Source organism: Panthera onca, chromosome A3 (assembly GCF_046562875.1).
Source record: "Panthera onca isolate mPanOnc1 chromosome A3, mPanOnc1 haplotype 2, whole genome shotgun sequence".
Taxonomy (NCBI): Eukaryota; Metazoa; Chordata; class Mammalia; order Carnivora; family Felidae; genus Panthera; species Panthera onca.
Window position 1 is genome coordinate 133,658,821 of NC_138341.1, and position 11,686 is coordinate 133,670,506.

An 11,686-nucleotide genomic window follows, 5' to 3' on the forward strand; every position below is an offset into this window, starting at 1 on the left:
CTGTGGCATCATCTGTGAGTTACCCCCCACCCCCCACCCTCCACCACCTCTTTGCCAACAGAACCTCAACTGTATTCGGGGAGACAACGTGCCTGCAACAAAGCCAGCTCGGCTTGCGGTTGCCAGATCCTCAGGTTCCAGACTCCCTTGCAGCTAAGAGCGATCATGTGACACAGTTCTAGCCAATGGGACAGAAGGGGCTTTTCATGGTGGGTGGAAGCGTGAGGGTTCCGGGAAGAGTTTTCATTCGCTGCCCAACTGAATCTAGGCACATCCATTCCCAGCTCCTTCCAGAACCTTCCAGGCAGAAAGGCTAAGGTTTCCAAGACTCCTTTGCAGTTGAGTTTCTGGATGTGAATTTGTCTCTGCCAATTGGTTGCACTCACACAATATTCTGAAGGCGGACACGGGGCAAAGGCGTCGTCCTGCGGCTTGGGCTCTTTGGTGCTGGGAAACAAGTTTGCGGAGACGCGGAGGCCTTCTGCAGCAGAATTCAGGTGTCCGGTCGCCAGGCCGTGGGTATGGGCGGGTATTTGTGGCAGAGACACAACTCCCCCTTTCCAGAGTCCAGTAACCTGTTTTGCGGGAGCTGGAAAGCAGGTGCGGTGGCAGCAGTTTCCTGACCCCCCGGATCACAGCTCTGGCAGTGCGTTCTAGAATTCATTCATTCCACCGGCCAACTCCTGACGCCCACCTTCCCAGTTGTGGCTGAGAGGGCTGCTTCTCTGGCCGGCCGCTCAATAGTGTGTCCAGAGAGTCTCCTGGGGGCTCAGCCTGCTGCCCACTTCTCTAGCTTTTCTGATGAGTTTCCAAGCACTAATTCCCCGTGCTAAACTCTTTTTTGCCTAAATTAGCAAAGATTTAGAAACATTTAGAATCCTCTAATTTCAACCAAAAAATTCTAAAGATGTCAAGCCTGAGAAGTGTACGAAGTAAGAGGCCTCAGGGAAGGCTCTATTTCTTTGAGCCTCAGTTTCTTCTTCTGTAGAATGGAGATCAAAGATGATTATTATCACTATCATCAATTAATAGTTATTAAAAACTGTGGCCGACTGTATTTCTCAAAGATGGTCACAACAATATTTCCCATCCCATAAGCCTTCCTCACGTGACCTCGCCACTTTCCATCACGTCGGAGGAGTCTAACCCCCTTACTCTCGAATCTGGGCTGCCCCCCTGACTCTTGTAACCTACAGAACACGGCAGAAATCCACGCCGCATAAACTCCAAAAGTGGGGAACACGCGCGAATCTCCCGCCCCGCGAACTCCGCCGGGGCCTCCGGGGCCGGCCCCGCCCACTCCGCGTTCGGCTCCCGCCCCTCCCACCCCGCGTGCCGCTCGAGTTCCGGAGGGGCGGGTCTGGTGGGCGGGGCCTGGAGGGATCGGGCGGCTCGGGAGCCGGAGGGGCCGGGTGGGTGGGCGGGGCCTGGAAGGGTTCGCGCGGCTCCGGTCCCGCCCACGTCTCTCTGGGCTCTGGCCCCGGCGGGCCCCGCCCACCGGCGCTCGTTCCCACTCGGGTCCGCTGCGCCCGCCGCAGCGCTTCGCCGCGCGCCATGGCCGGGCTGCTGGCGCTGCTGGGCCCAGCGGGCCGGGTGGGCGCCCGGGTCCGGCCTCGCGCTACCTGGTTCCTGGGTGCCGCTGCCCCCTGCGCGCCGCCGCCCCTGTTGCTGCCGCTGCTCCGGCCCGGGCCCGAAGCCCCGCTGCTGCGTGCGGCCCGTGGGCACAGCCAAGGCCACCAGGTAAGCCTCCCCACCCCCACCCTGCTCCTGGGGCGCCCGGATCCCGGCCGACCTCCGCGCAAGGACAGCTTGGCTCGCCCAGCTGTGCGAGGCCGAGCCCCTCCAGGGTTCCCAAGGCCCCAATCCCTACGAGCCGAGGGAGCGAGGCTCCCAGTTGACAGGCGGAGAAACTGAGGCTCAGGGAGGTCTGGTGATCTGCCCAAGGTCACACGGTCTCTGGCAGAGCCCCAGGTTCCCAGAGCGTCGACCGGCACAGTGGTGGTAGCCCAGAGTATTATAGCTGGGGCTTGAACTTGGTATTAAGGCCTTCACTTGGCTGTCAGAGTTGTTCCCTCTGCAAGTGGCTCTGGAACGTCCTCCGCACTGGGCGGGGGAGAACGGCCCCGGGAGTGCTGCCGGGGTGCTGCCGCCCTGAACACCTCCCAGCACTTGCAGCTGCTCCTTTTTATCTAACCAAAAGACCAGGCCTCCCTGCCAGACTTCAGGCAAGACTCGGGCAAGAAACACACTGTTTTTCATCCTGTTTCATTTCAGTTGCCTTCTATGGGTGGTAAGTGAAAACTCTTTCCCTTCGGAGTGGTAATACGGCACTTTCCTTTAAAAAAAAAAAAAGTTACAGTTTTTTTGTTTTTTGGTTTTTTTTTTAAGTTCATCTTCTTAAAGAAAAACAGTAGTAAAGTAGGGCGGTCTGGAGACACAGGACCTAACAAGCTGGGACTTGAAGAAACCGGCCTCCTGCAGAGGAGTGCCTCAGGCCTTGCCTGCTTCCGTCCCTTCACCGGGGGATGGGATTCAGCCCCTCCACTCCCCAGCTGTGTGAGCGACCTCACCCCAAGGAAGCTGAAGGCTCTGAGCCTGCTTGCTGACCTTTCAAAGGGCTAAAAGTCGGACCTTCCCCAGAAGAGCTGGGAAGCAGGCCTGAGCACAGTGCCAGTGGAGCTTCCTGAATGATGGTTCCCTGGGGACTCACACCCTGACTCTGCCTCCTGTTCCACCGTCTGGTAGCCAGTAGATCCTGTCTCTAAGTCTTGAGCCCTCTACACATATCTGGCTGCCTCCTAGTGATTCTATGTGGATCAGCCCACCTGTCCCTTCCTCCAGGAAGCCTTCCCTGACCACCAGTGATACCTTGGGTACCTCCACTGCCCTCCCCCCACCCCCATCGGTCCTGCACTTACCACCTGGAATGGTCTCCTGACTTGCTTGTGTGTCCCGTCAGCCAGCATTAGCTTTGTCCCCAGCCCAGGCCCAGGCACTGGCAGGTTTGTGTATGTGAGCATGTGCGAACGTGTGTATGTATGTGCATGATGTGTGTATACAGTGGTGACGAGTGTGGTCGCAGAGTCCCTGCATTCCTGTCTCTACTCACTAGTTCTGTGGCCTTGATCAGATTCCTTCACTTCTCTATTTCTCAGTTTCTTCGCCCGTGAAATGGGATGTTAATAATTCACATTTCATGGAGCTTGAGTGTGAAACAAGGTAATGTGCGTACCTGGCATCGGGTACGTTCTAAATTAACGTTAGCTATTGTTGTCATTGTCACGGTAAATGTGTAAATCACAGGGCCCCATGAGCTACTGGTAGATGGGCAGGATCCAAGTGGGATCGAACCTAACAGGATGCTAGGACAGAACATACTCATCACTCAAAGTGTCACCTCCCTGAGAAGACACTTCCCCGGGGGGGCCTGAGAGCAGATGGAGGGGTGCCCCTGTCAACTGCCCCTGGTTACTCACAGGCACCTTGGCTTTGGCCGCTGGGAGTAGGGAGTGCGGCTGGGGTCTCCAAATGTGCCAGGAATTTAAGTACCTGAGAGTCGCACCCGCGTCTGCCTTCAGCGGGGAGTCTCCACTGTAACTGGGAGAATCCTGCCCTTTTCACTTAACCCAATTCCGTGGCCTGCGTGTCACCTAACAGCTGCCTAGCCTGCCTGCACTCACACTACGGGAGGGAAATCTCGGGCAGATGACTGGCTCGCTTTGAGCCCCAGTGTCTTCATTTCTGTCGGTTCTGCTCACGTGCCATCTTTTCAGGGAGCCCCTTCCTGATGACCTTATTTAAACCGGCAGCGTCCCTGCCCACAGTCCGACCCGTCTGCCTCCCCTCCTTGGTGTTTCTCCACAGCACTTGGCACATCTGGCTGCCCTGATGCTTTGCTTCTGTTTATTGCCCCTACCCTCCCACTAGACCCTAGGCCCCCTGAGGGTAGAGTTTTGTCTATCTTGTTCATTGCTGTCCCCTACATTTGCAGCAGTGCCTCGCGTAGAGCTGTTATCCGGGCGTAAGTGAGGCGCAGAGCCTAGTTATTAAGAGCGGAAGCCTCGGAACCAGACTGGGCAGGTTCAGATTCCAGCTCTGACAGATAATTCCTGCGTGACCTTCTGGAAGTTAACTCAACCTCTCTGGGCTTCCCGGATCCTCTTCCGTTAGGTGAGGATGACAGTAGGGCCTGTGTCACGGGGTCGTTGTGAGCATGATCTGCATCGATATTCCCAGGGTACTTGGAGCCATGCTTGGTACAAAGTAAATACAACGTAGTGGTTGGTATTATCGTTACCTAGTGACCCGGTGAAAACAGGTGTCACCCCAAACAATGTGAGCAACTCTTGAACAAAATCTTTGGCTCATTCCTCAAACCCTCCTGCCCCTTCTCAAATAGCCTTTTGTATTTTAATAACTATTAGGATTGAGGGGAGGAGGGAGTCTCTCTCTCTCTCTCTCTCTCTCACTCACACACACACACACACAAGGATGTAAAAGCACTTTGGCTAAGCACAGATGCTAGGGGATGTATACTGATGTATGCACCCTGGGCAGTGCCTAACACATCATATCACAGGTACCTGAAGCGTTATTTCACAAAGAAATGAATGCCTGAGAAACTCCCACTCTTACAAGTCACCCCCCCCCCCCCAAATTCCTTTATTTTAGCCTCTTAGTCTCCCTCAGGGTTAGGAAGAAAACTGAATGGCTCACAGTGCTTAAAGATACTTCCCTTTACCACGATGAAAGGAAGAAAACCGTCCAAGATTCAAACTCTAGAAAGTTAGCACTGAACCTTGCTGCTGCCTAACAGGAGATTGTCCATCGTGTCTGAATAGTTTATCCCTCCCGTTGTTTTGCAGTAGATGTTGCTTATTCTGTAGCTGGAAGTTTGGCTGCCTCTGTATTTTTCTTTTTTGGCCAAAAGGCATTTTGCCAAAATAGAGGTTGCAAAGAAAAGAGCCCTCAACAGAGACAGCTCCGCTCAGTTCTGGTGAATGGACTGACAGGGCATGATTAAGTTCGGTCGGGCCAAGTGTCAAGGGTGGAAAATGAAAGGGGCTTTCTCCCTCCTCAGCCTCAGAACGTTGTCTGGCACTTGGTCGGTAGATTGTAGATTACTGTCCTATCAGCGCCTGCCATCTGGCAGCTCCCGTCCCAGGGCTTCCTCAGCAGCTACAAGGCGGGTGGGGCCTTGTTTATCGGAAAGAACTTGAGCTCTGAGCAGCTTTCCTGGCCGGTGGGTGGCAGAGCCAGACAGAAGCTCGGAGGGAAGGGACAATCACACGTGCTGGCCAGCCCGAAGGCACTGACTGGTTTCCCTTCTCCCCACCAAAGCGTTGAAGTCCTGGAAAAGTGTTCCAGAACTTTAGCAATGTTCAGCCTTTAAAGGAGAAGAAGGCGAGTCTGACTGCAGAAGTCATGTGGCCTCATGGTGGCCCGTGCAGTGACCCAGCCAGACACCCACAGCCAGTTTGCCGCTTCCCCAGAACCTCAGTCTCCCCATCTGTCTAAGTGGGAGCCACAGAGGTGCCTACTCATGGGTTTACTATGAGGGGTTTTATGAAATGACACCTTTAAAGTGCTAAGCCTGGGGCCTGGCTCAGTAGAAGGGGCCTATCCTGAGGACACAGATGGTTTTCCTAAAACCTCTCATAAGTGACGCATTACTGCCCATCAGAATGCACTCTCGGGGGCGGGGGGGGGCGGTGCGGTGCCTGGCTGGCTCGGTCGGCGGAGTGCCACTCTTGATCTCAGGGTTGCCAGTTCGAGCCCCACGTTGGGTGTAGAGGTTACTTAATTAATTAAAAAAAAAAAAATGCACCCTCTGAGACCCATGACCCAGTACTGGACCTCAACCGCCCCTCCCCTTTGGTTAAGTCTTTGTTTTCGTAACTCTGCAAGTGGCCTGCACATTTGATTCCCAGGAATGCGAACATTTAATGAAATTGAGATTAATTCCAAGAGCGAGGCTTATGGGTAGGAGCCCCCAGTGAGCTGCACAGCAGGTGCATCTGAGGACAAGGGAAGACCCTCCTGGAGAACATGCTGAGGGCAGGAAAGAGCAGAGAGAGGTGAAGCAGGATTGGGAAGCAGGGGCTTTACCTGGCAACCCCGGGCAACTGATAACTAATCCCAATGCCCAGGCCTCACCCCAAAGCACAGAATCAGACGCTGCACCCCTGGACAGAGGTACAAACGGACCAGCAGCATCTGGGTCACCTGGGAACTCATACGAAGGCTCCCACCCCGCTTGCTGAGTCAGAGCTTAAGCCCGCAGGGCTGGGACTCCTGCAGCAGGGTAGGAGCGGGCTGGGAGGTCCCCTGCGGCCCAGAGGAACCTTGCAGGGTTTGGAGGTGCTGCTCTGGGTCCCTGTGTTGTTTTATTTTCCCTCAGGGAGTCCTGTTCCTACCTCCTGGGGACTCTGGGTTGTCACCCTCCTCCCTCTTGCCTTTGAAGTGTGGCTCATATGCTGCACACTCTAAAAATACGAGGCAAAAGCCATCCTGCTACAAGCCAAGAACTGGAGCTAACTGACCCAGATACTTTCTCCCAGGAAGAGCTGTGAGACAGGTCATTAGGATTCAAGAAATCCTTTCATAAACAAGGCACTCTCCATGTTGAGAAGGAGCTTTTTACATTTTTTTATTTTAATGTTTATTTACTTAGAGCATAAGCTGGGGAGGGGCAGAGAGAGAGGGAGACACAGAATCCGAAGCAGCCTCCAGGCTCTGAGCTGTCAGCACAGAGCCTGACGCGGGGCTCGAACCAGTAAACCGTAAGATCATGACCTGAGCAGAAGTCAGACGCTTAACTGACTGAGCCACTGGGAGCCCTGGAGGTTTCTTTTTTTAAAGAAATCCAGTGTTCCTGGGTTGTTTCTCCCAAACAATCCAGGCCCTGTAGGTGCTCAATAAATGTTAATAGATGCGTCCTTTCTATGCAAACCCCGGGCAGGGCATTTATGGCCCAGGAATCATCCCTCCCTCTGTCCAGAGCTCAGCGGTAAACCTCGATTCTGGTGGTAAATACACCATAGCTTCCGCTCTATGTGAGCGGTGTGTGCCGCTCAAAGGCACACACCGCCCTTGTTTTGTGGAGTCGAGGATGGGTGTCATGTGCTCCGGCTGTGGACCCAGATTACCTGGCTTCTAGTTTTGGTGACTTGGGGCCAATTCTTTGGCCTCTGGAAACCTGTGTTGCTCCTCTGTGATTTAGGAAGAAAGTCAGGATCTACCTAGAAGGCGGTTGTGAGGACGAAAGTCTACAGCAGGTGGAGAGAAGCATCTGAGCCTTGCCTGGCTCAGAGAAGGTGCTTAATAAAGCATCATCCCCGTCCCCAAGTGTGTGAACCCAAGGTTTTAGTTACTGTTGATGCTCTAACAGCTCACCAGAAATCCAGGGACTTAGGGGCACCTGGGTGGCTCAGTCGGTTAAGCGGCCGACTTCAGCTCAGGGCATGATCTCGCGGTCCGTGAGTTCGAGCCCCGCGTCGGGCTCTGTGCTGACAGCTCAGAGCCTGGAGCCTGTTTCAGATTCTGTGTCTCCCTCTCTCTGACCCTCCCCCGTTCATGCTCTGTCTCTCTCTGTCTCAAAAATAAATAAACGTTAAAAAAATTTAAAAAAAAAAAAAAAAAAAAAGAAATCCAGGGACTTAAAACGACACACATTTATTACCTCACAGGTGTGGAGGCCAGAAGTCCAAAATGGGTCTCAGCTGGGCTAAAGTCAAGGCGTTAGCAGAGCTGGTTCCTTCTGGAGGCTCTGAGGGGGAATCCACTTCCTGACCTCTCCAGTTTCTACAGGCCACATGCACTCACTGGCCTGGGGCCCCTTCCTGCGGCTTCCAAAGCCGCAGGGCCGCCCCTGCGCTTATGACTCTGCTTCTGTCTTCACACCTTCCCTGACCCTCCTGCCTCCCTCTCTTCACTTATAAGGACCCTTGTGATTCCATTGGTCCCACTCGGGAAATCAGTGATGATCTACCCATCTCAAGACCCTTAACGTAGTCACATCTGCAAAATCTTACCTTTTACCACGTAAGGTAACATATTCACAGGTTCCGGAGACCAGGACCTGGACATCTTGGGGGCCCATCATTCTGTTGATCATACCCGATACCTAGCCTTTCGGCACGCTTAGTGTTGACATGGGCAGGAGCCTCGGCTGACTGAGGAAGGACAGCAGCTGGTCTCTCACTGGGTAGGAAGGAGAGCGGAACCCTGTGAGACACGAAAGCCGCCGATTCCTGCCCCAGCACATCTCCCCTTCTGTGGTCTGTGCACAGGACCCCGGCAAAATCACTGCGACGACAGGCAGGGACGACGGCAGCACGGAGGAGAAAAAGCCAAGCAAGTCACAGCAGCTGAGAAAGATTTTTCAAGAGTATGGTGCTGTTGGAGTGTCGCTGCACATTGGAATCTCCTTGATCTCCTTGGGCGTATTTTACACGGTCATTTCAAGGTAAGGTCTCTGACAGTAACAGACTATCATGTAGGATTCTTGGTGAATGAGAACACTTTTCCTATGAATTTTTTATACATCTGCAACTTTCAGCACATTTAAATTTTTAATTTTTTTTTAACGTTTGTTTATTTTTGAGAGAGAGAGAGAGCGACAGAGGCGTGAGCAGGGGAGGGGCAGAGAGAGAGAGAGAGCGAGACACAGAATCCGAAGCAGGCTCCAGGCTCTTAGCTGTCAGCACAGAGCTTGACGCGGGACTCGAACTCACGGACTGCGAGATCATGACCTGAGCCGAAGTCGGCCGCTTAACCGACTGAGCCACGCAGGCGCCCCAAATTTTTTAAATGCCATAAATCTTAGAGGCAAATTGATTGTCTAATCCCTTGCAGTAATAATCAATCTCCCTCCCTCCCTCTCTCTCTCTCTCTCTCTCTCTCTCTCTCTCTCTCTCTCTCTCTCTCGTTTTTTGCCTCTTCCCCCAGCGGTGTGGACATGTCTGCAGTCCTGCTTAAACTCGGATTTAAGGAGTCACTGGTGCAGTCAAAAATGGCGGCGGGCACAAGTACCTTCGTGGTGGCCTACGCCATCCACAAGCTGTTTGCACCCGTGAGAATCAGCATTACCTTGGTTTCCGTGCCCTTCATCGTCAGATATTTTCGCAAAGTGGGGTTTTTTAAGCCTCCAGCCGCAAAGCCTTGATGAACTCTTCAGTTGTGGGCCTGCAAACCTAGTTCTTTTAGATAGAAATTTGGGGTTAGTCTTAGGATATAGCTTTTTGGGGTAGGGTGGGGACAGGAAGCTAATTGCTATGTTCTCACGAATAAGTTTTACCTTTCCCAGCAAAACCCAGGGTTTCTGTTAATAATTGTAATCATTTTGCTCCACACATGTTGTAAATGCTGTTTATCACAGGGCTTGTATACCTAATCTAAAATGTCAGCAAAACATCACAAATCGAGTTGTCACCTCCACAAAACATTCCTTCTGGAAGATCGGTGGTGAGGTTCTAGTCTGGAGAAGCCCCAGGGATTCATCTCTGCTCCACTTCGCAAAGGGCAGTGATTCATTAAGCTGGTTTCAAAAATTCCCCTTTCTCCAATATCTGCTGTCAGGCTGCCTGCGGTTTAATAAGCAATATTCTGCAAAACAGCTGCCAGGGCCACAATTAATGAAGCAGGATTTAAGATTTCCCAGTAGGTCATCAGGATCTAAATTAGCATCAACACTTTGACACTGGTTATACTTGTTTCGGGGGGAAGAAAACCCACAACTATTTCTGGTGTGTTTCCTTGATCCTCAACAACCTTCACATCTGGACAGGGTGGACGCCTACCTCAGGCAGGTTTTCTCTCATTTCATGAAACTAGGCCATTTGTCCCTGTTTAGGTGAAATGCAGAAACTTTGTCCAATCCTAATGGCATCACTCGGCTTCGGCCGGGGCTGGTCCACGGGTGAATTCGGACACTGCGCATGCAGAAAGCTCAGACAATCTTTGCTCAATCTAGATCTCCAGCTTCAGACATTCCAGACCTACGGTCACAATGTTTACATTGTGTTGCTATTCCCATTTTTAATTGAGCTGAAATTATGTTCTATAGGAAAAGATTTTGTATCACTGTCTAGAAAGGAAACTTAGTAGCACTTGCTGTAAATGGGAGGCAACTGCGGAAATAATGCAAAATAATACAACCCGGGTGGGGGAGGGGATGTGTAATTACTTTCCGTTGAGCCAGTTTTACCCGGTAAAGGGTGTTTGACCTGACCTGAGGTCTTCCCTTTTGCTGTTAAGGACATTAGTTAAGAACAGAAACTCAGGCACACAGGTCCAAATGGAGATTTTTGTCCTTGAAGCAGATAGGAGCAGGCAAACCAGAGAGAATTGCTTTCTGTGGGATCCATGTTATGTACCCTCCAGGCCCTACCCACACAAAGCACTGTCCACACTAGGAACCCAATTCAACAAATTCTGCCCTGCCACCATGGTCGAGGGAGTTCCAGGTTTTGTTTGTTTGCCTGATTACGTGTGTGACAGAGAACTCAAGATACCATAAACTGACCATCCTTTTACCACCTGGCTGCTGACAGTTCCCTGGTTAAGCCTTAGCAACCTATGTCCGTAATTTCAGTTCTCTTCCAAGAAGCTCTGTGGGACAAATTCTCCACTTGCGACATCTTTAAAGTGGTTTTTTTTTTCTCCCCTTTTAAAGCAATGAGCCCCTCGCCAAAAGGTTTTACCCATTTAACGTTGGAACTGCCTTTCTGGGATCTAATTCCAAGGACATCTACACGGCTCAGTGAGAGGCCTCATGGAATGTGGGCAATTCCTCCTGTGGCCTGGTCCGTCTACACAGTTGGCTTCGTGCTCCCAACCACCTTCTCTACCGGTCTGCATACCTTTCAGATCCCCAGCAATGCCTATGCAAGAAAAGCTGACAGTCCCTCAGGTTTAAGAGCTGAAATCTGAAACTCTGATTCCATGGAGGAAGTGGAAAGACAGGGCAAGCAATAAAACCAATCATCAAACCAAATAGCCATGGCCTTCTCTCCTAAGTGAGCCCCACCTCCATTCCACTCCACTCCACTCCAGCCGGTGGTCCCAACAGAACAGAGACACTGGAGACGATGAAGTCAGAGGGTCAGGGACTATGTGAATTCACCAGCAAGATGTACAGATTGCTCGTACTTAACACTGTTTTTATGGAACTAGGGGAATGAAACATGATCTATTTTAAAAATGTAAGCCATTGCTCAGCCCTAATTTTTTATCTGACAAAAGGAGCCGCTTAAGTTCCGTGAAAACGAATAAACATCTTTGTAGCCTACAGAGAACTTTGCATTCCTCTTCCGGGGGAGCCGGAACCGTTGCCGGTTATGAAGCGGCGCGGCGTGTGACTCGTGTGTTAATGTGCTAACACAATGAGCTATTTTCTTTGCTCGTGTGGGTTTGGGGAAATGGCAGTTTAGCCGGTGTCACTGGTGAAGTTAGTCATGTCGAATGAACGACGCTTGGGTGGATGGTGTGTGAAATATCCCGGGGACGGAGAGGTTGGTTTAGGTCAAGACTGAGGAGCAAAGCCTCCTTTGTCCCTCGGGGATTAACTGGATGGACCACTGAAGCTCTACTATGTTTTGAATTTTTTTTCAATATTTGTTTTTGAGACAGGACGAGTGGGGGAGGGGCAGAGAGAGAGGGAGACACAGAATCAGGCTCCAGGCTC

The 11,686-nt window shown here is 51.9% G+C and overlaps 1 protein-coding gene and 1 long non-coding RNA gene across 3 annotated transcripts; one reads left to right on the forward strand and one right to left on the reverse strand.

Moving 5' to 3' along the window:
- Positions 1 to 1,480: 1,480 nt before the first annotated feature.
- MIMS2 (mitochondrial inner membrane scaffold 2) lies at positions 1,481 to 11,297 on the forward strand. 2 transcript variants are annotated; one of them, XM_060620779.3, is made up of 3 exons: positions 1,481 to 1,740; positions 8,211 to 8,467; positions 8,950 to 11,297. In XM_060620779.3, exons 1-3 carry the CDS (start codon positions 1,555 to 1,557, stop codon positions 9,164 to 9,166), a joined length of 660 nt encoding a protein of 219 aa, XP_060476762.2. In that variant the 5' UTR covers positions 1,481 to 1,554; the 3' UTR covers positions 9,167 to 11,297. The 2 variants fall into 2 exon arrangements, with proteins under 2 accessions (XP_060476762.2, XP_060476773.2); XM_060620790.3 differs by having other exon boundaries at positions 1,484 to 1,740; positions 8,292 to 8,467.
- On the reverse strand, positions 7,080 to 8,295 carry LOC145715379 (uncharacterized). The gene is made up of 2 exons (XR_014137490.1): positions 7,669 to 8,295; positions 7,080 to 7,420 (listed from the first exon to the last, which is right to left on the reverse strand). It is a non-coding gene; the product is annotated as an uncharacterized LOC145715379 (long non-coding RNA).
- Positions 11,298 to 11,686: the final 389 nt, after the last annotated feature.